The 24,174-nt window shown below is 44.0% G+C and overlaps 2 protein-coding genes across 3 annotated transcripts in view; one reads left to right on the plus strand and one right to left on the minus strand.

The window, feature by feature from the left end:
• The window catches only part of Ppp2r5a (protein phosphatase 2 regulatory subunit B'alpha), a 43,383-nt gene extending 36,245 nt beyond the window's left edge, over nucleotides 1-7,138 (minus strand). For both annotated transcript variants that reach the window (XR_007980481.1, XM_052200760.1), the window contains exon 1: nucleotides 6,305-7,138. Coding sequence is in view for 1 of the 2 variants with exons in the window: in XM_052200760.1 (XP_052056720.1) it covers nucleotides 6,305-6,485 (181 nt within the window). In the remaining variant the exon portion in view is untranslated. The remainder of the gene's footprint in view (nucleotides 1-6,304) is intronic.
• Nek2 (NIMA related kinase 2) overlaps nucleotides 1-24,174 on the plus strand; it is a 712,524-nt gene that overhangs the window by 250,986 nt on the left and 437,364 nt on the right. The gene's annotated exons all lie outside the window — the stretch shown is intronic.

Raw genomic sequence — 24,174 nt, forward strand, 5'->3', positions numbered from 1 at the left:
ACTCAGTTTTCCATACAACAGTACACAACTGTTTTCTGAGAACAATCAGTGTTGGGTCACACTATGTCATATGCAAGGACAGGTACCTTTACTTTAATCCAGCATTTACTGTGCCCACTTCAGCACACACATACTTTAGACCAAGCAAGAGCCTTACTTATTCTTTTCTATTATCAAAGCGCTAAGAAATCAGAATTCATTTACTTAGCTTAACTGTTTTAGGTATAAATATGTTTAAACACAAAGCAAACAAAAAAGAATGGATCTCATAGTCAATATTGAACATTCTGGGAAAAGCACCATCAATGCAGGAAGGTAGGTGACTAAAAGACAACCAAGGGGGATTTTATCAAAATAACGACTGTGTCTACATGACATTTATTATACGGTACTTGGTATTGTGTGTTTTGAAAATACATGACATCTACTTTTGCAAAATAAAATTTACCATCTCATTCTGGAGAGTAAACTACTATGTATCAACTGAGCATTCACCCACCAACAAATCAACAAATGGTAGTATCATCCAGAGTGGTTAGCAAGCAGAAAGGCCAAAGACCAACTAGGAAAATGGACTACAGGCGGTTCTGGAGCCTCACTCACAAAAAGCAATGGTCAAGATTAAGTAGAATGTCAACATGAAAAAACTCTCTGGAAGAAAACACTTGATAAAAATAAATAAATAAATATAAGACATGATCCAAAACAGTTAAATTCAACAGTTCACTTTCCCATTAGTTCTTTTGTTTGTTTTGTATTTTTAAAGATAGGTTCACTATGCAGTCCTGGCTGGCCTGGAATTTGCTATGTAAACCAGGATGGCCTTATACTCAGAGATCTGCTTGACTCCAGTGGCAGGAGAAGGGGTGTGTGCCACCATTACATTTTATGTAATATACCCAGTAGAAATATCAGGCTAAGATCTTCAAGAAATAGAAGATATCAGATAGAAGGCAAAGCGACTGGCATCATCACCAGTGACCCCAAAAAATGAGATTAAAGCTAACCCAACCTCTACCATGTTTCCAAATGTTGCCTACACAATCTCAGCTCAAAACAACAAAACAAAAGCAAACAAGCAAAAGCCTGATCACTTGGCACTGAATGACAACAGCTGGAGTTCCATTTAGATAGAAAACAAGACCTAACAGAATCTTACCATATGAAAACTCAGAACAGCGCGATCAGCCAGCCATAGAGGGCAGCAGAGTTAAGAGAGTGAATCGTAAATACCAGAGGGTGAAGTGAGGGCAGGAAAAGTTAATGGGCTGAGAGTAAGGAACCATGAGTATCAGAAAGACAAAGCTTCAATTAATGAAATTAATCCAGCAAATGCCTAATGCTGTATTTGTGATGCTCGACCCTCACTCCTAACTCCACACGAGGATCACCCTGGCAGTTTAAAAAAAAAATAAACATGCCTAGGTTCCACCTTAGACCAACTAGCAGGCTCGGGGAGGGATGTTGGCCAGGTGTGGATATTTTTTTAAACTTTCCGAGTGCCTATAGAGGACTATACTGTGTAGCACAGTCCTCAACACGCAGACTCTACCGCATATGCTACAATGTTAAAAGCCAAATTGGAAAACAAAACAAAGCACAAAAACCTATTATTTCCCACATGTATTATTTTGTAGTTAAACCTTTGACTCTAAAACTCAATGGGGCAATGATAGCACAGTGCCTTTATCAAGGAGAGCATTATTCCTACAGGTGGAAACCCATAAGTTCGCAGGGGTTAAACAGCTAGCTACCCCCAAGCATTGTGAGTCATCACTGAAGCAGGGAGACAAGTCAAACCTGCTATTCACAGGACAGCTCTCTACTCCAATGGTATCACCAAATTGCTTAGTATATTTTCCTAGATTATCACTTTACTCAATTAGATGATTCCAAAAATGATCCAAAATTAAATTAAGAAAGATGACCAAAAAAATGAGGCAGGAATATGATCGTAAATAGAAATTCTGAAGATGTTAGCTGTAAGTAAGAAAAGATTTCCTCATGTGACGACTAGCACTAGACACAATATTTAGCAATTTCTCTATGTATATTTTTAAAAAGTAAAAATAAATAAATAAATAAATAAATAAAATTATATCTTGTGGAAGGATATGACAAGTTAGAAAACAGTCCCAAAATAACTAAAATTTTATAGCTAGTTGAAAGCATTTCTCTTAACTTACAAAAATGAATTTCAACTTTACCTTAGTATTTTTCCTATTTACAAAGTGTTGTGTTTGGATAAATAATAACTTGTGACTATCCATAAACTTTAAACATTAAATGAGTAGTAGTAGGAGGAGGAGGAGTAGTGCCCCTCCCCAAATCAAGACTACTAAAAAAAAAAAAAAAAATCAACTAATTCTGTCACATGCTGCAACAAAACATGCACATATATTTCCCCCTAATTCAAAGCAGGCTACTGCAAGCTACTTCGGTCAGCATTAACGTTCTGGCCTGTTCTTTAGAGATCAACACTGAAACTGAATGATTCTCCTCAGGTTTTTCACCTCATCTTTTTTTTTTTAAATTTTGTTTATTTATATATTTACTAAATGATTCTCCTAAAGTTTTTTACCTCATCTTTTTTAAAAAATTGCTTATTTATTTATTTAGTGTACAGGTGTATGTCTGTGAACCACTTGTGTGCCTGGTGTCCTCACAGGTCAGAGGAGGGCTTTGGATCTCCTGGGACTGTGGTTATAGATGGGTGCTGGGCTCAGAACCTAGGTCCTCTGGAAGAAGAGCCAGTGCTGTTAACTAGTGAGCCATCTTTCCAGCCACTCTTTACCTCAAGAAGAGTTCAATCTCAGTTTCTGTTCCTTGCTGTTTACTAAGAGAAATGTGTGTCTGTATAGTCATAATGACTAATTTGATTCCTTTTCTTGGGAGGAAATTATTACTACAGGCTGGATAGATGGACTCCTAGGTTAAAAGTACGTACTACCCCAGAGGACTGCAGTTCAGTTCTCACCTAAGTTAGAGCTGTTCACAACCACTTGTAAGACCAGCTCCAGGGCATCCATCACCCCTGGGCTCTACAGACAACAGTACTCATATGCAATATACACATAATTAAAAGTAATATTCCAGGAAAGCTTTTATTTAAGTACTATTAGTAATTCTTCACTTAAAAATATTTTAATCTGTTTTTCAAGCACAAGAGAATGGAGACTAGCTTTCTTTGCTAATTTTCAGGCACTTACATTATTTCACGTAATCTCTCCAATCCCGGGAGATAGTATTATTCCCACTTTACAGATAAGGAAAATAACTCAGAAAGATCAAAAACTTATTTTCCACTCTGACTACCTCTCCTGGCAGACTTACTCAACTATACTACTTCAAGTTTATGTAAAATGAGTTTACAGCAAAACTACTGGGCATTTGACCAGAGTCCCAAAGTCAGAAAAAGCACCATCCAGATAACCACAGGTCCAAAACTAACCTGTTCTAACCTCAAAAAAAAGATGTTTGTGAAAATACTCTTGGTTGGAGATTTAGCTCAGTGGTAGAGCACTTGTCTAGCAAGGCCCTGGGTTCAGTCCTCAGCTCTGAAGAAAAAAAAAAAAAAGACAAAATAACAAAAAGACCAGAAAAGAAGGAAGGAAGGAAGGAAGGAAGGAAGGAAGGAAGGAAGGAAGGAAGGAAGGAAGGAAGGAAGGAAGGAAGGAAGTGAGAGAGAGAGAGAGAGAGAGAGAGTGTGTGTGTGTGTGTGTGAGAGAGAGAGAGAGAGAGAGAGAGAGAATACTCAGAGAGAGACAGACAGAGAGAGACTACTCTGAGCCCCAGACTGTCAGGTAACAGCAGAATAGCATTCCTACAGTAAGCTGAAAAGGCACAGAACAAGGATTAACAATACACAGTTTTAGGTTGTTCCAGTTGTCATGGGCAATATTGTCTTGTTTTGTTTTCAAAGATAATTATTTGAAATACCAATCTGTATATATACACACATATAAAGGATCAGCTATTTTACCAAGCCTATCCTTCCAGAAATTTAAACCAAAATAGGCTTAACACACTGAAAGACTACCTATTTTAAGTAACAAGTCACCTAATTGTTCATTATCAAATAACAAGTTTTAGGTGGAAAAATTACAACCTACATGAACATAAGTTTCAAGACCAAAAACAGTGATTCACATACACTGATCCTGGTTTTATTTTCTAGCATCTAGCCCTCAGAGGGACTTCACTATTTATTTTCAACATTTTCAGCATTAAAAAATCATGCAGCCCACTCACCTACAAGATTTTACAAAAATAAACAGAAAAGGTTGGATTGTTTTGCTAATCCTTACTCAGAGTCTGCTTCTAAGAAAACTCCTTGGCTCCTTTCCAATTTAGATGCACGTGGACAAAGCGTAAAGCAAGCAGGTTGGTTGATATAAAATACTTGAAAGATCTTGGATGCCCACAGATATCTGAATCACTCCACAGTGAGATTGTATTTCAGAGCAGTAAGAAAATTCCTCTTTCATATGAAAGGGCTTTCTGCTGTTGTTTTTGTTAAACCCACAACTGGGAGAAACTACTACTGACAAAACAAAACAAAACAAAACAACAAAAAAAAAACCTCACAACACAGTGGTATCAAGGGTACTGCCAAAGCACCATGAAAAACAACTCAATTAAAAAAAAAATCATTTCAAGCATTTGACAACTGAATTTAAAGCAGTTTTTCCTACTGAGGGTTTTATTTTCAAGTAAAAAGTTTTACTTCCTCAACTGAATCTGCATCAGTTTATCATGAATAATACCTTACAGGGAACACTATATACCCAAATGCCTAAAATTAACCCAGAGTTTCAACTTCTTTCTACTACTGACCAAATTCTGTACACAAAAACATTGGTTGCTACACCTGCAAACATCATGTAACTTTGAGTCTGATTACTGATTCTGTGGATTTCTGTCCGTCTTAAAAGACAAAAATCTATTACAGAAGCACCTCGAGACTAACCAGATGTTTAAACTTCAATTATTAGATCAGAGGAACTAAGAAGTACAACACTAAGAAGAAGAAAACCACATTAGCAAACCAGATACATAAGAAAAATGCTAGTATGGAGACTTCAAACTAAAATTAACACAGTAAACTAATGAAAAAAAAGCAAAGGATAAAATAACTCTTAATTAAGGATAAAAGCTTAAACCTCTGAGTAGCAATCCACTATCCTAACAGGTAAGACAGAGTTATTTTATTGCTATGGCTGCACTCCACTGACTGTGCTGTATCTATCAGTTTGAACAGTTCTAAAGAACAATAAAGCAACAATGAGACAATATACACCAAACAAACTATTTTCAAAAATCCGTGTGATTCTACCTGTGGTACATCTTTGATTCAGAAGCACCCCAAGAGGTGGATGTAGAGTCTAAACGGGGTTCCAAGCTGTTGCTGGTCAACTGTTGATTTGATCTAGGGCTTTATTTACACTCCTTGCCAAACTAAGGTTTCGTAGACTCAAAGACAAATCACAACCAGATTGGCCTTGAAAGGGATGCTGGATCTTTGTCAAAGGGATTGAAAAATCTGCTGATCATCTATCTATTTGGGCATGAGCCTTTTATTTTTTGGCCTTGTAAATCATTCTCTAGGTTTCTATCAGGTTGCAAGGAACATAATTATCTTTTTAATAATTGACATCTAACTCATAAAATGCAAAGACATAAAATTATTAAATCAAAACCCAGTAAGTCTCAAAGAATAAGCAAGAACACCAGTAAACAACTCATGAAACGCCTCCAAACCGGGTGGGAAAAGTGAGGCAAAAAGGGTGCCAAGCACTCCTGCGAGGCATTAGGCACGGATACCAATTTGAATTACTTATAAAACCTTACAAAGTCCTTGGGACCACAGCCGCGCGAACCAAGTTCCCGTTCAGTGGAGTGCAAAGAGATTACTCTTCCTTCATAACCTCTCCAAAGACAATCGAAGTCTTCAGAAGAATAACATTTACGTCTAACAAGATAGTACGATCTGTCATTTGGTCCCGGTTTTAAGCTAGTTCTATAGAGCTCCGTCTAAAGGCCAGCTAACTCGGCAGCAGTTTGTTCGGACCCTGGATGTGGCGAGTGAGGGACAAGTGGAAAAAGAGAAGAACTAGCTAAGCTTGGAGAAAACCAGGGCTGAGGCTAAGCGAAGTGGGGAGTCGGAGGACTGGACGAGGAAAGGAAGCGCAGGTACCTTGGGGACCCTGAAGTCGCCCAGGCGGGGCAGGTGGGGCAAGCGCGCAGGTGGGAAGGGGAATGGGGCTTGCCCCGGGAGCGCGGACCAGAGGCGGCCGGGGGTTACCTTTGAGCTGGGGCAGGGGGTGCAGCTCCGCCTGGCTGCCCTGGCTGCGGAACTGCGACGAGCCCTGAGAGCGCTTCTGCCTCTGTGCCTTGCGCACCGATTTCCGGGTGAAGCCGTCCACTTTCTCCGAGGCCGAGATGGCGGCGCAGGCAACTGGTGCGGGCGGTGACGGCGACGACATCTCGGCGACCCGGGCGCTCGGCGCCTCCCGCGGCGGCTGGCCCGGGCAATCGGCGGGGGACGGGCACGGCGAGCCTGCGCCCCTGCGCCCCGGGCCCCGGCCGCGCCGCCCTCGCGCTCCGCGAGCTGCTCCTCACCCGACAGCGCCTCACGGCCGCATCCCCGCGCCGCGCGGCCGCCTCCCGGGGCTGGCGGAGAGGAGGGCGGGGGCGCGCGGGCCGCACAAGTTGCTGACGCCCGGCGACGAGGGCGGGCGGAGGCGAGCCCGAAGTTTGGACGGCTGGGGCGAGCGCGCGGGTGCGGACGCCGGGCGCGCCTCGCGGCCCCTTAGCGCGCGGAGTCCAGACAGGTCTTCAGCGGCTGCTGCCCGCGCCGTCCGCCCGGCCGGGAGCCTCCTCCCGGGGCGCTTCCATCACGGGTCCGCGCGAGCCGCCGCCGAGCGCTCGTTCTCCTGTCAGCGCTGGCCCCTCATCGCCCGGGGCGGCCACCCGCACCCCGATCCCTGGAGCGTCGCCCTCGCTCAGCCTCCCGCGCCCACCGGCCGCCCACGGAGCACGCCCGGGAAGCAACTGCTACAACTTGAGAGGGTGGCTGGTACGGGCGAGGGGGCACTCGGTGCGCGTGCGTGCGCGCTCCCGCGGCCCGGAGGAGGTCCTCGCGGGGGGTGGAGGGAGGAGTTTGACTGACAACTTCCGCGGGGTCCCACTAGCCTCCCGAATCTCCGGGGGCCGGGGCGGGAAAGCATGCCAGTTCCCTCGGCCAATCGCAGGGCTAAGCGGCAGACGGGGTGGGGGCGTGGCCTCCCGGCTGTCTATCAAGAGTCCATAGCTGGGTGGGAGGGAGGGAGGGGGCTATGTGACAGACGCGGGCCACAACCAATCGCAAGTGAAGGCAGTAAGCGGGGTGCCTTGTGCGTCACAACTGTAAAGGAAAGCTCTCGGGAGGGAGAAAGGGGAAACGCCGCGCCGCTCTGGTGTACGCCTGCGCTAGGCTTCAGGCTGGAATTGTTCTCCAGACAGCGCGTGAGGGAAACCACATGGCAGCTCAGAAAGCAAAAGAGCGTCCTCCCTCTCTCTGCGTTCTGTTTACCAATGGGAACCTGAAGCGAGGGCCGGGGTGCCCCAAAACGCCAAACATTGCGTCAGTCGAACGGGGGCGGGGCCAAGGTCAAGGCTGAACGATGTGATTGACAAGTGAAGGAGCCCGGGAGAGAAATGAGCTTGTCCAATCGAAGCGCGGTGCTAGGTTCTTGGGCGGGCCTTCTCCTCTCGGGTCCTAAACCGCGTAATTGGTGGTTGGGGAGTCCATTTGTAGCTCCCAAGGTCTCGGCGCCGCGGTTCGCTGAATGCTGATCTCGCGTGGGGTTTGGGCAAGCTCGTCTCTACCACTTCAGAGAACTCTGCAAGCCTACGCCCTCTGAAAAGAAGTTTCCCGTTTCGAACTTAGCCCAAGTTTAACCCCTTCTGCTGGGACCTTCAGTCATCTGTAGTCACGTTCAGATAAGCTGATTTGGGGATTTGGGGATCACTTCCTAGGAGATTTCGCCTAAGTTTTATATTTAAAACCAAGGACTGCTCATGTTAGCTTTGAGCATCTGTATGAAGCTTCAACAGTAAATGATCCTCTTCCCCAGAGTGCCCCCTCTGCAGTCTCTCCTGCAAGTCCCTCACCTTTTCCTTCTGACATAAAAACTGAAGTGAAGTAGACTGTTCGAATGCTTGAGGAGGGCGTAGAAGTTTGCAAAAGTAGAGTTCTAGACCTACACTCAAAACATTTGCTTAACTAAATTATATAACTAACCTGTTGTGTACAACAGAGGAATGCATAAAGGAAATATGGTGTGTATACACAATTTTTCCACCATAAAGAACGAAATTATAACATTTGTAGGAAAATAGGTCCAACTGGAGGTAATCATATTAGGCTGACTAAGCCAGTCCCAAAAACATAAATATCTTGTTTCCTTTTGTTTGCAATTCCTAGATTTTACATAAGTATATTAAATCAAGAGTTTGCGAAATGAAAGTTAAACATTAAGACAACATAAGAAGTTGTCTTAGAGGGAATGGAAAAGGAATATGTTTGATGTACAGGAAATACTTTATGAAATTTCTAATAGAAAATTAAATATAAAAAATAAAAAGTTGTATACAGCCTTCCCAGTCAAAGAGGCTCAGACTGCATCCACAACTAAAAGACCTTTTTCGTCCAATCAGATTAAGATCATTACCACACATTGTTCAAAGCTCTTTATTTTAACAATTTGCAAATGAATCACCCATCATAATTCAGGGGTTTCAAGATCACTGCCACCTGGCCTTTCACAAGGCTACTTTTACATGTATTTCTAGGTTATAATATAATTAGATCATTTCTCCCCTCCCACCAAACCATCATTCTTGCATCTTTCAAATTCAGTCTCTTTTTCTTTGATTTGTATGTATGTAGATATAAAGATATAGATAGATAGCTATAGATAGATTCCTAAATATGCAAATCAAATCTGCTCAATCCACCTAATGTTACCTGTATGTTTATGTTTCAGGGGTGACCATTTGGGATTGGATAACCAATTAGTGTGCTCTTCCCTGGGAAAGGCTGTTTCTCTCCAGTTCTCAGCTTTTCCTTAGTTGCATGTAGTTCTTTGTCTCATGAGCTAGTACCTACAGAATGGAGTCCAAATTCAGTCTGACTCCTGACTTTCCAGGCACAAATCCCACTAAGTATACTTTCTTCCTCCTCTTCTTCCTCTCTTCTTCCCCCTTCTTCTTCCAGTTCAGGTACAGTATCCCACAAAGTGGTCATGCTTCCTTGATACTTACAGTTGTTCCAGCATCTTGAAATGATCCACCTCATCCCCATTTGTGGAGCCCCATCTTTTCTTTCAAGCCCAGCTAGACACCTACTCTCAGTGAAGCTATTCACAATGATCTGCCCTGAGTGGAAGCCTCCCTTAGTGTTCCGATTGTATGTTATTCACATCCTTCACAGGACCTGCCACCCCAGATGGCAGTGTGCTCCTTCTCTGAAGATTTGGAAGCACCAAGAAAGCAGGAACTGGGTTACTTAACTGCTCTTAGCATCAACTGAAATAGATAGGCAGTATTGAACAATACAATTTTCAGTTCTCAATAGCTTCTGAAAGTGTGGTTACTGAATTCCTTATTTCACAAAAAAAAAAAAAAAAAAATGAGGCTTTTATTTGAAACACAGACTCCTGGACCTCTAGTCTGATGCAGAATATCAGAAAATATGGAGGAAAAGTTGGATGCCTGTTTTTAATAAGTTCTGTATTGTTATGCAGAGATGTCAGGAATCACTAATCTCCAGTCACCTCAAGTATAGAGGTCTAGACTCAGAGGTAGAGTACTTGTTAGCATACACAAGGCCCTGGGTACAATTTGAGGCACTACCCACAGGTGATAGTAAATTTCTACAAGGCAAGGAAGTGGTATTTATAATAAAGACAATGGATATGGAAGGGGGGACAGAATACTAGCAATTTCGTTAGAATGAGTGCAGTGTTTGGGTATTGTCTCAAATGGTCACCTGGGTAAGAAGTTTTTGAAGTCTGAAAGAAAAGGTAAGCCAAAACCTGAAAGAAAAAAAAATTGAGGATGCTTCCAAGTTCAAGTTTCTGTTTGGGGGAAAGATAAATAATGCAACTTTGTCTCAAAATAAACAAAAGACCAGAGTTGGTATTTGTTTATAACCCACTAAATCCAACTATTGTTGCCTTTCTGTGCCCGGATGTGAGACCACCCCTGGAGCATGGGAACCCTGGCAGAACTGACTCAACTTTACATGACATCAGTGGCATGCTCCAGCGGTATCACCCACTTTGTCAGTCCTGTTTCCAGCCCTCGCACATACACTGGGAGGAAAAAAAGACTGCGCAGCCTTCTTGGGAGGGTTGGCATGGTTTTAAATGTGACCCGAAGGACACCATTGAAGAAACGAACCTTCTACAGACAGCACATTCACACACGGTGTTTGTCAAAAATCCCTTTCCACCCTCTTTTCTTGAATAATATATCTGGACCCTAGACAGAAATGCAGTCGCTATGAACCATCTAGCGGATATGGAAGCAAACACCTGGAGACAGAGCCCCTGGGAGGCAAAGGCAGGAAGAGTGCTGAAAGTGCCAGGCTAGTCTGGCCTACCTGGTTCCCAGCCACCCAAGGCTACATAGTGTGACCCTGTCTCGAAACAAAACGAGACTGTCTTTTTTTTTTTTTTGGTTTTCGAGATAAGGTTTCTCTGTGTAGCCCTGACTGTCCTGGAACTCACTCTGTAGACCAGGCTGGCCTCAAACTCAGAAATCCACCTGCCTCTGCCTCCCAAGTGCTGGGATTACAGAAGTACACCACCACGCCCGGCTAAAACAAGACTGTCTTATCAGAGATTTTCATAGCTGTCTGAAAGACCTTTTGACTAATAAGTTGCTAGTTAAATAGTTGTTTAAAAAGCTACAGAAATGTGGTTTTCCTAAACCAAACTCCACACTTGTTTGGGTTTTTGGTTTTGGTTTTTTTGTTTTTTGATTTTTGATTTGTTTTTTTTGTTTTTTTTTTTGTTTGTTTGTTTGTTTGTTTTTTGTTTGTTTTTTTGTTTTTTTGTTTTTTTTGAGTCAGGATCTTACAAAATTACCTAAGCTGGTTTTAAACTTGTAATCCTCCTACCCCTGACTCCCCAAGTGTCAGAATTAAAGATGCGTGCCAGCCATTTTGTAAGTTTTCAAGGACTAAAATTCCATGTGGTTCACGTGAGTGTGTATTGCGATGATTAGAATCCCTGGGACTTCAGAGGTAGCAGGGCAAGGTGACAGTCAGTCTTCAGTTGGTTCCATTTCTCTCTTAATGATAAACACTTCTTTAAGCTTATCATTTCAACTCAGTTTGTTGTGGGCTATTGGCCAACTAGGACTTTCCACAAGGCCAGTGTCAATCGGAATGGTTAGAGTGGAGATCTATTCAGGGTGAGTGAGAAGTACAGGGGCAGAGGTATCAAATGTGCCTGGAGATCCTGCAGTGTTATACTTCCTGGTGATTACTGGACTCTTCTCCTCATAGCAAGGAAGCCTTGTGTTCCATCACTATGAGCTAAAATCATGTCTGCTAGTGTCTGCCCTACCCCATCTTTGACCTATGCAGGCAAGGAATCAGACAGAATTTTAAAGTTCGTGTCAAGTACCATTGTCCTTGAAGAATGTAACTAAAAAGTCCGTGCTTGGCCAACTCCCCATGCTATAATAATAATAAAAAAAAATCTATAGGTATTCTTTCTCTAGGTGTTTTTATATTGGGCAATCTGCCAGTCGCCAGAAATGAAGAGACAAAGTATGGACCTTACAATCATTCCAGGGAGAAGGGACAAATGTAAACACAAAACCCCTGTCATGCTGGCCCAATTGCAGGCTCAGCACTTGGGGAGTAGAATGGAAGGATCAGGAGTCCAAGGCCAGGCTTCAAAATGTAACAAGTTTGAGGGCAGCCTGTGCAACAGAAGACCCTGTCTCAACAAAAGAAAAACAAAGAAAAAGTAAATAAATAAAAAAAAAAAAAACTACCAAAGGAAAATAAGCACAGTCACAACAACCAAGGAAATGAACAAAAACTGACCACAGATGCTCTTTGTGGTATTGTGGGAAAATACCTTATTTGGTTTGGGAAGAAAGAGTCAGAAATTTTAACAGAAACCATGCTTGAAATAAATGAGACTGGAAGAAAACAAACTTTGCAAACAACCATCAAAAAAAGAAAAACTTGCCGTTTTAGAAATTAGCTTCTGGCTGGTGAGATGGCTCAGAGGGTAAGAGCACTAACTGCTTTTCTGAAGGTCCTGAGTTCAAATTCCAGCAACCACATGGTAGCTCACAACCATCTATATAGCTACAGTATACTCATATACATAAAATTAAAGGAAAAACTTTAAAAAAATTAGCTTCCCACATTTCTTCATCGCTACAAAGACTTGCATCTTTTAAACTACAAGTAGACATGAAGACTCCAAAGCCACAGGAAAACACTTTATGTCACATCTTGTATTAGCATTTGACCTGGAGGAAGCAGGGGGTGGGCTCTGGCACATGCCTGTCCTCTGGGGGTATCAGGAAAAGCAGTGTTGACAAAGCCTACGCGTGTGCTTGGTGCTAATCTGCAGCTCTTACGTAGGTCTGGGTGTAGCCTTTCTTCTCGTTCCTGGAAGAAGCACCTGGCAGCTTTGAGGCTGTCGCTGGTCTTAGAGACACAGCTGCTGATGGCAGCTTTGAGGCTGTGGCTGGTCTAAGACACACAGCTGCTGAGTGCCCGCAATCATTCCTTGCCTTGCTGCTTAGACTCAGACTTGTAGGGGGGAGACATCAGGGTGAAAAGCCAATAGGTTGGCTTTGATTTTCAGTGTGGTGTCGTCCACATTGGATGGACATACAGACCTATAGGCTTGTAGGGACACCTCTCTCCCTCTGCCCTTCCCTCCATCGCTTTTGGTATTTCAGTGTGGCATTCAATGGAAGAATAACTGTAGTGGGAGGGTTTTCAGGAACTGTTGAGTTGGAAACACTCAGCCATGCTCAGAGCCTCTTCCTTGACTCCCATAACAGAGACTATCAGTCTTTCAGAACTGTGATAATCAGAAGCAGGTGGATCTCTTTGAGTACCAGGCCAGCCTGGTCTACATAGTGAGTTCTAGGTCAGCCATACAGTGAGAACCTGTCTCAAAAATGACAAAAGACAAACAAACCCTTACCGCCACCAACAAAACATGTGAATACAGGGTGCAGTGTGTTCATAAAATCCTACCATTTAGGAGGCTGTGGCAGGAACGTTGGAAATTTGAAGCCAGCCTGGCTACTCAGCTTATCCTATTGAAAGGGAGGGAGGGAGAGAGGGACAAAGGGAGAGAGGAGTCACTAGAGTCTCCATTATGTGCATCACACTTCCTGTGTGCCAGGTCCCGTGTGAAGAGCCTCAGGAAAAGAGCAACAAATCGGATCTCGCTTTGTTTCCTCGGGGCCTTTCTCACCTGTGCCACTCCTCTGCCCCCCTGGGTTTTTCTGTCATATTCAGGAACATTCTTCAGAGACTGCGCAGCCCAGGCTCTGCTGAAGCTTACTCATTAGTCCGCAGTGTCCTTGAGTTCTAAGGGTCACAGGTGTGCCTTATCTGCTTTGGTAATTTTAATTTTTTTTAAAAATGAATAGTATCCTGAGGATGTCTGTCTCCTCTAAAATTCAGTGTTGAAACTGAGGGCTCTATTCAAGCTGAACAGAAGTTTTGACAAAAGAAGATGAACTGGATATTTTCTACTGCTTGTTCTTGCTTAGAATTCAGTGTGTGTATGTGTGTGTTTGTGTGTCAGTGTATGTATATGTGTGTATGTGTGCTCGTGTGTCATTGTGTCAGTGTGTGTGTGTATGCTTGTGTGTGTCAGTGTGTATGTCTGTATATCTGTATATATATGTGTGTATGTATGTGCTTGTGTGTGTATGTATGTGTCAGTGTGTTTATGTGTGTGCTTGTGTGTATCAGGGTGTGTGTCAGTGTGTGCTTGTGTGTGTCAGGGTATGTATCAGTGTGTTTGTGTGTGTATCAGTGTGTGTATTTGTGTGTGTGTCAGTGTGTGTACGTGTGTGCTTGTATGTGTGTATGTATGTGTATATGTGTGTGCTTGTGTATGTCAGTGTGTATTTGTGTGTGTGTTTGTGTGTAATTACTTAGATGGAAACTGAGATAATTGTGTACAGTGTTTTCATTCATTCAAAATTACCCTTTGGTCTCATACAACATACTCTGTTCTATCAGCTGTTTGAAGTACAAAATTTATCAACAGATGTGAAAATTCATGTCAAAATTAAAGCTCAGCTGTAGAAATTAAGTAGGTTTGCACAGCATCTAAAAGAATCTCAGTAAACCAACAGGGCAGACGTAGCTAGGCGCTGCAGTCCTAGCCCTGGAGCCCATCTCTCAGGACTCCCTGGGTCCAGGCTGACTGGCCTGTGTATGAGCTAATCGTATTTATTAAAGGCCTGCTGGAGCCTCATCTTACAGGGAAATGTCGTGGTCTCTGTCCTAACAGAGAATTCATTTTAGAAGAGCTTAGACCTAGAGGAGATACTGTCTCCCTCAGAACACTATTTGATGAGAACCAAGCCATACAGTGGTATAGTCACCTATCGGGTACCCATGATCCTGGAAGTAATCCCAATTAAACTGGATGGTTTACCTCATTAGACTTTTGTGAAATCATTTCTTCTGTCTTACATGGACCTCTCTCCACCTGGGTTAAATAGAAATCAAACTCCCAGGAAAAGTCACGAGCAGTGAGAAAAGAAAGGCAAAAACAAAACCCGAACCTCATAATAGTGGTACTCTGGTGTTGAGAAGGTAGCGGGCATGCAGGAGGTGTTGGGTCCACAGCTTCTCGGTGAGTGGGGGAGGGGAGGTTCTGGATGGAAGCATGCGATCATCAAGCATGTTAACCAGAGCAAAGGAGTGAGATTGTTCTAAGCCTGGGGAACAAAGTACAGGAGCGGGAGATCCCTCAGAGGAGGTGCCTGAAGACTCCAGGGGACACTGTGACACTGAACTCTCTGAAGGTGGCAGTAGGGGTGTGAGGACAGGGTAAGCTACCAAAGGCTTTGTGTGCATCCCTGTACCCCATCAAGTCAGGAGACAGACACTAAAACACTTTAAGCAGGAAAGACACGTGATCTAGATTTGTATTCTAGAAAAACTACACGTAGGCAGTGTAGAGGATGAACTGATTACAGGGGCAGAGTGAGACCCGGGAGGCCAAAAGGAAGAGAGGAGGACCTGGATCTGTTTCCAAGGAGGTGGGAGGAGGGGCTCAGAGTCATGTGTGTGTGTGTGTGCTTGAGAGTGAATCTGAATATATGTACATTAGTATAGATCACATAAGACACACAATACAGAAATGACTTGATGGCTTATTGGATGTGCATGCGAGATGCTCCCCAGATATGTGGAGTGAGTGGATGTGGTTGGGGATGTGGCAGTGACATATAGCTGGACACTTCAAATCTGTGAGACACGCAGTAAGAAGCTGGCCAGTGGAGTCTGACAGGAAGGGGAATTAGACTCGAGACAGAGGCTTGAGAGAGGACACAGAGTAAAAGGAGCTCAGGTGCTGGTTGCTGTCCTGGGAAGGGAGTGGAAGGCAATGACAGCGAGGATGCTACTTGGTGGCCAGGTTTGAGGAAACACTAGGAGATAATACATGACAAAATCCATCTTTTGTCCAACCTGAGATCTGGGCCGAGGAACTGGAGAACATTTGATGGGAAATGCCAGACTAGAGCAGTGTTTTCAGAACAGCAGGTTGGGGAAATAGAAGCCAAAGGAATTGCTTGGAGCTGAGTGACCGAGCAGCAAGGGCTGGACTGACTGGAAGCGAGCTGTGTGCTCATGTGCAGGACTGACTGTGCCCAGCAGTGTGCCCAGGGCACCCATCGGGCCTTTTCACGTTATCATCCGGAGCTCCCCAAAGGCAACTGAAACAGCAAGGTAGAAGAGGGAAACTGTGTTTTGGAAAAAATAAATAAATCTCCCAACTCAACCCTTTCCCCATTTCCTAACTGATGATCGGTTTAGTAACCGATCTCTTTGGGAAGAGATGTCGGGGACTGCTACACTGAAATGCTAAGAGAGTTTTGGTTAAGATGGGATATGAGGAAAGATCAGTGGTAGACCGCTTGCTGAGCATATGTAGGGCCTGGATTCAATCGCACAGTCAAAACTGGGACAACATCTATACCTAAGATCATGGGTTTAGTGTGTGCATGTATGTGTATTCACACACACACACACACACACACACACACACTGACAGTGCCAGCTGCCTGTTACCCGCCGTGTATCTGACCGCCATCCACTTAGAACTATCAAAGTCTGTGCAATGCCTATGTAGAGCAGGTATAAAATCTTAGCTGCCTACCAAGCTCTGTCACCCAGTTTCAGATAAGGCCGACATGAAATGTCAACAGCTTCCCAGCATCTTTATTAGCGATGCCCTTGTCCAGGGTCCTTGTCATACTCTCGAACACTAAGTTACAGTAATTGTCTTTCTCAGTGTATCTGGGTCAAGGCTGCTAGGTGGAAGCGGAGTGCAGCCATAACCTCCCGTGAGATACGGTTCTGTTCCGCGCCCATGCTGGACTCCATATTTCAACATGGGTTGTCTGAGTGTTAATCCTCTGAGGAGAGAAAGTGCTATATCAACTCAAGGATCTAAGATAGCCCCGTTTCCTTCTGGTCCTCAGGACGAGCAGAGACCAGGAGCAAACAGCTTACTGTCTGGGAACTGGGAAAGGCAAACACACTGGATCCCAGGATAATTCAGGAAGATAAGGGACACACAAAAATTCAGGCAGGGCTTGAAGAGAAAGAGGAAAGAGTAATAATCTGATTAGTGGGCGAGGAACAAGTGACAGGAATCCCTGGCCGGTCTGAACTGGGTGACCTGTGGGACCTCAATGGGTGAGCAGAAGGGGACAGAGGAATAGACACAGGTGGCAGAGATGGGCACATGAGCAGCTGGACTTGAAACATCAAGGGTGAGCCCCCCCCCCCCCTTTTTCCCCTGAGACAGGGTTTCTCTGTGTAGCCCTGGCTGTCCTGGAACTTACGCTGTAGACCAGGCTGGCCTCAAACTCAGAAATCTGCCTGCCTCTGCCTCCCAAGGGCTGGAATTAAAAGCATGCACCACCACTGCCTGGCTGGGTGAGGCTTTTTAACATAGCTGTTTGGGCACTAGGGAGCTAGAAAAGAACTTGGAGCAGGGTAATCCTAGATTAGACCTGGATCTAAGAGACTTCTACTGTTAATTTTTTTTTTTTTTTTTTTTTTTTGTCAACTTGATATGAGCTTGGGTTATCTGGGAAGGGGGAACTTGAGAAAATGACCCCATCAGTTAGGCCTATGGGTAGGCCTGTGGGGTATTTTCTTGATTAATTATTGGTGTGGGAGGACCCAAACCATAGTGGACAGGGACATCCCTGGGTGATATAATAAAGTAGGCTGAACAACCTGGGGAGCAAGCCAGTGAACAGTGTTCCCCATCTCTGGGTCAGCTCCTGCCTCCTGGCTCCTGCCATGCTGTGTTCTTGCTTGGCCTCCCTCAGTGATGGACTGTGATCTGGAGGTAACCCTGTCCTCCCTAGTCACCTTAGATCACAGCCTTTCTTACAGTAATAGCAAAGAAACTAGAACAAGGTTTAATTCTGCAGCTGTTAACAGGGAAGAATGCAGAGGGAGGAGAGCAAAGGCAGAGAGAAGCTTTGGACTCCTTGGCCTTAACACGCCTGCCTGTGCATTCTCCAAGTGACTACACTTGCTAAGACTTGAGAAGAGGGCCTGGTCTTCGAGAGGAAGGGTGCTTATAGTCTGCGCAGTCCCAGTTTCTGCATCTCAAAGGCAGAGGCAGCACGCTCACCTCAGGTTGTTTCAGAAAAACAAACACAGTGCTTTAGAAAAACAGCACAGCACTTGACTCATACATGGCAGGCTCCAGGCCAGCCCCAGAACACTGCTGTGGCTGCCTCGGAGGTAGTGGATGCCCTGTTCTCCCCCACACCCCTTATATTCTCTCTAGGATTCTTCCTCAGCACCAGCAAACAAAAACACATGGCAGACACACTGCAGTCATGGTTGTGTTGTCGTGCAATGGCTGAAGCTGGCCAAGTTTACTGGCTCCATTTCCCCCCACAGCAGCCACACTCCAGGACAGCTTCCTCAGCCTCTGGTGAATGCAATTCTGCTAGATGTCTTCTTGATTTGTCTTCTTTCTCCATGCACAAGGGTTCATAAAATGATAACCTTGGATTCATTAATGAAAATGGGATTAAACATGTAAAGTATTATGAATTGCTTATGAATACATGGAATATATATATATATGTGTGTGTATATACATGTATATAAATAATTCATACACAGGGAACTTTATATTCCATGTCTCTAAACTATAAATACAATATAGACACACACACATACACACACACACACACACACTGGGAGTTGAAGACACTGATTCAGATCCCATGCGATGGCTCAGTGGACAAAGTCACTTGCTGTACAGCCTAGAGACTTATCTTTGATCCCTGGGACCTTGGTAAAGATAGAGGAGAAAACCACAGATGTGTACTCTGAGCTCCACACGTGTGCTACGGCACATGCACACTAATCACAATAAGTAGCAGTTTAAAGCACACTAAACTTGGCAAACTGGTCACCACCTGTGAGAGAGGAAGGGAGGGCAAATAGGCTCCTTCTGTAGCTCCGTCTGTAATTCTTTACGTTTTTCTAGCTGGGTGCTGACTGGATGGTTATTGTTCTATCTTCTACATAGTTTGTGTGTAAGGAATAATATACTGATATGTGTATATAATTTTAGATTTTGGAGAGAAAAAAGTCGGGTCTTCTATTTTTGAAATGGTAAGCTTGAGCTGGCATCTGAGCTTTGACATAGAGGGAACAAGACAGGGAAGAATCCTTCACTGCCTACATCTGATCCAGTCAGAAGACAGGCTTCCAACCCTCAGACGCCAGCAGAGGAATCCCCACAAGAAAGAGTGGGATACAGGGAGACAGTCTCTAATGCCTCCCTGGAGAAAACCCATCGCAGAGAAAGTGACAAGGAGGCAGGTGCCAGCAGAGGCAGAGCTAAAGGGACAGATAGGTCACTAAAATGTGGACAAGGGAAGTGTGGTTCTTTAGATTTCTAGGGCGAGAAAAATAAAAAGCACAGAGGCGGAAGGAAGAACCCGTTCCCCATGGCAGGCAGGGATGAAAATCAGAGAAGACTGGGATTGAACTGTCCAGAAAAAATATTTGTCTTGACTCCACCTGAGCAATGTAGACAGTAACTGTTACAGAGACTTCCAGACACAGAAGCATTCAGGGCAGGACTTCCTGAGCAGGAGTCAACAAGGAGAAAACAGGAGGATGCAGGGAACAGTTATTTTCACTGGGCAGCACAGCACAGCATAGCACAGCACAGCACAGCACAGCACAGCACAAGAAATGAGGCTCCATCCCTACAGCATCCCAGGTTCTCTGGCAGACATAGTCTAGCTGAGATGAAGCTGAAGACGAAGACATCGAATTTGGAAGGCACAGTGGTGTCACAGCCTAAGTATGACCCAGGTCAGATCCAGTCACCTGTTCTCAACAAGCCAACTAAGAAAGTCAAATTCAAAGAAAGAAGCAGAAAAAGGAGAATTATTCAATGTGGGCACATTGATGAGAGGACAGGAAGATCTAGAACCCCACCCTATCCCATCTTCAGGGTCCTAAGGTGAGACCAAAGTTACACATTTGAACAATCCTGGTCAAGCTGTGTGCACGCCCACCACTGACCTACCATTGTCTAGACTGACAAGTTAGAAGAACTCTGTGGAATCTCTTCCAGGGACATGGGTTCCTGCTCTGGCTGGTACCTGCTCCTTTTCCAAGCATGAGATTCCTGAGGAAATTCCCCTTTCTTTGGGGTTGGTGGTTTTAACAGTTTGGGAGTCAGACTGACTGAGAGACACAGTGTCTCTTTAAGAGAACTCCATTCCAGCCAGGCCTGTTCTAGAGGCTGGCATTTGTGATACAGAGAAGGTTCTAGAGAAGGGGGTGGAGAGGTGGAGTAATGCTGAAAAAGAGCTTCCTTGTGGCCGAATACAAAGCTTCACAAAGTCCAGTCCAGGCAAAGAAACCCTCTGGAAGCTCAAATCTTAACAGTTTTCTGGGCTTGGTGAGGCTGGGAAGCATCTCAGTTCCCACAAGACAGAATGGACTGAACCCTTGCAGTCTTTAAGAGAGATTCAAGAGTAGCTTGCTACCACATCCTTCTTCTATAGAAACACTCAGGTCACACTGAAGCCTAGGACCCTGTCGGGACAGAGGAAGGCGTTTCTGGACTTGGGGTCTGGATTCAAATCATGGTTCTCATGATTCTGTTACGGAGATGGTCTAGGGCTGTGTTGTCTACTGCCTAAGTCCATGCCCTCCAGGCCAATGGTACTAGGGAGCACAAGAAATGGAGTTAGTGAAGTAATCTTCAACTTAATTTTGAAGAGATTTTCTTTGTTGCAAGCTGGCTTATAACTCACTATGTCACCCAGGCTAGCTTAAAAGTCTTCCTTCAACCTTCATTTTCTAATTGTCATTAATGAATTGAGTGATTTTTTTTAACACATCACTATAACAGATCAATATATCTATTTTAATATTTGATGAGACAATGCAAGATACAGGAATATCTAAAGTCAAAATTGGTAATAAAACTGAATATTTCAATTTAAGAATGGTATAATAAGTGTGATGATTTGTATATGCTCAGCCCAGGGAATGGAACTATTAGAAGGTGTGGCCCTGTTGAATAGGTGAGGCCTTGTTGGAATAGGCATGTCACTGTGGGTGTGGGCTTTAATACCTAGTCCTAGCTGCCTGGAAGTCAATATTCTGCTAGTAGCCTTCAGATGAAGATGTAGAACTCTCAGCTCCTCCTACACCATGCCTGCTTGGATGCTGCCATGTTCTCATCTTGATGATAATGGACTGAATCTCTGAGCCTGTAAGCCAGTCCCAATTAAATGCTGTCCTTACAAGAGTTGCCTTGTCAAAGTATCTGTTCACAGCAGCAAAACCCTAAGACAATAAGTTATGTTCTCAGTTCAAAAAATAATCTGAAAAGTTATAATATTTATAATAAAAGACTATTACTGATATAGAAATCGATATGGATGCAGAAGGTGCTGAGGGTTGACTGTCCCATCAGATCTCATGCGGAGGGAGATGGCTCAGTAGAGAAAAGTGGTTACTGTTATTCCAGAGGACCCTACAGTTCATTTCTCAGCTCACAACCAACTGCACCTCCCGCCCCAGAGGATCCGATGCCCTCTCTGGCCTCCAAGGACAATTGCATATTCCATACACACATACACATAATTAAAAAGAAAAACACACTTTTTATTCTTTTGTTTTAAATCATGATAATCTGTGTTTGATCCTCAAAACCTACATGGAAGTCCTACAATGTGTCTGCTGTCCTGTACACAGGGCACAGGGCCACAGTGAGGGCACTGCCTTCTGAAAACAAAATGAAGCAAAACTCCATGATGATGTTTAAGTCGCTACTGAGGTGGTATTGGAAGGTAAGACCTCTGAGATTGTCACAGGAGTGAGCCAGTTATCTTGTGTTGCCCCCTCTCTCCCTCCTTCCATCCCTCCCTCCATCCCTCCTCCCTCTTCTCCTTTCTTTCTTTCTCTCTCTCTCTCTCTCTCTCTCTCTCTCTCTCTCTCTCTCTCTCTCTCGATGAAGAACCAGACAGGAGAAATCTGTGCAGCGGAAGGCATGATTAAACAGAGATGTTACATACTATGGCTCCTGTCATTCTGATCTTGTCTGCTCTCCCAGAGGAGCAACAGATAAGGACAGCCGTGCTGACTGACAGTGTCAGCAGTCTCTTGTTCCCTCCCCCGCTGTCCAGCCCACCAGTCAGCTTCCCTTACCCCTAGAGCCTTCATCTGGGATGGCACAGCAAGGACATGGACTTAGATTTATTTCTCAGCTTCCCAAACAAGGAGGGAAATTTTCTTCTTTATAAATGTCCTAGTTTGTTGTAATCTGTTTCAACAGCAGAAGGCTAGAAATAAAAATGCTGGTTTATAAAACAAATGACTTAATGTGAACCACCTGTGATGTGCATGTGATAGCTCTCGAGTGATGAGAGCAGGAGATTGGGAGTCTAGGCTACCCTGGGCTATGTGAGACTGTCTCAGACACTTTCAGTGAAAAGATCGCAGCCAGCGGTGGTGGTGGTGGTGGTGGTGGTGGTGGTGGTGGTGGTGGTGGTGGTACATGCCTTTAATCCCAGCACTTGGGAGGCAGAGGCTGTTGGATTTCTGAGTTCGAGGCCAGCCTGGTCTACAGAGTGAGTCCAGGTTAGCCAGGGCTTCACAGAGAAACCCTGTCTCGAAAAAAACAAAACAAAACAAAAAACCAAAAAAAGAAAAAAAAAAGAAAAGATAGCAAATCTTAAAATAACTTTTCTTCCAACAGTTAAATGAGAATCTATATGAGTTGCCTGAAATTAGAAGTAAATGTTCAATAAATATTTGTAAGTAATCCTTAACTGCAACCACGCTCATCATGTTAGCTGCTACCAATAACATGATTTGAATTCCCACATCCAAAAGAGAACCACTTTAGACGGAGAGGTGGCCAAAAACATTACCATCTTCATCTTAGAAATTCTGCTGCAAAAAATAAGGGAAAGATCTGAGAGATATTTTACAATTAGTATACACTCAGCCCAGCCTTTAGGGGATTCAGTTTGGAAGTTCCTGGGGGGAAAAAAAGTTGACAACAGAACAACCCTATGGTCCAACCATTCCACTTCTGGATAGTGATCTAAAGAAAATGAAATCAGTACCTTGAAGAGATCCTTAGACTCTGCTCTCTTCAGCGTAGGGGACAAATAGCCAAAATTCGGAAACAGCCGGATGCTGGTGAATGAATAAAGAAAATGTGAGATACACAGATATATAAAGATATATGCTTTTATCTATATGATTTGGCCTTATAAAGAATGAAATGCATTCCCTGCAACATGAATAAACTTGGAAGACATCATGCTAAGTAAGACAAGCTAGAAACACTAGAACATATGCTGTCCACGCATCTCGCTTACCTGTGGCATCCAAGGAGTTAAAGAGCAGGGCAGTCACTGAAGGCTGGGAACTGAAATGGAAAGACCTTCACCTGCTGACTGAAGCCACTGTCTTTTGGTTGTAAGACTTAATTCACAGTGTGGAGATCTGAGAGCCACTGTTAAAATCATGGTTCTGGGGTTGGGGCTTTCCTCAGTGGGGAAATGCTTAATTAGCAAGAGAAATGCCTGGCCTTCAGTCCCCAACCCAGAAAAAAGATAAAATGTATCAATTACTGACAATGCACTCTACTTTAGATCTTAAGCATTCAGACCACCCAGTAAAGGATACCTTCGGATAGTTGTGAAATACCTGGCTTTATTTGATAACTATGTCACAGCGTTTATCTGAAGTCTGCATCTTAAATATGTACAGCTTTTGTCAGTCATCCCTCAACGAAGCTGGAGGGAAACGCCTGGAAGTTCCTCAATTAAGCAGCAACAATTGTCTTGTTACAAAGTCTTCCTGACAACATCAAAATCCAATCCATTCAAATCCGGCTCTTTAAGATTTTCTTTGGCTACAGAGAAAGTACTGTGATGTAAGGAGCACAGCCAACTGACATTTTGGATATGTTCATTCCACAGGATTTTCAAACTTACTTTCTTTTAAGTATTGTTGTCCTATAGCTGAATATTATATTCATTGGTATAGACATTTGCAAATGTTACATTTGTCAAAGTACTCTGCCAGAGAGACCAGGCATAACTTCTGTCACAGTGAAGGGTGCTCTGCAAAAGAAGATCAAGGGCTTCCTTGCCTGTGCACTTTTGCTGGCCGGCTGACTGGCTGACTGGCTGGCTGGCTGCCTTTCTTACTTGGCTTCGGTGCTCAGGCCAGGACCTTTCACATCCCAGGCAAGTTCTCTATGCCCGACCCTTTTGAGACAGGGTTGTTTCAGTTTTTCAAGAAACTAAGTTTATACAACCCTGCTGGCCTCCAACTATCCTCCTGCCTCTGGCATTGCCTCA

Source organism: Apodemus sylvaticus, chromosome 12, assembly GCF_947179515.1.
Source record: "Apodemus sylvaticus chromosome 12, mApoSyl1.1, whole genome shotgun sequence".
Lineage (NCBI taxonomy): Eukaryota > Metazoa > Chordata > Mammalia > Rodentia > Muridae > Apodemus > Apodemus sylvaticus.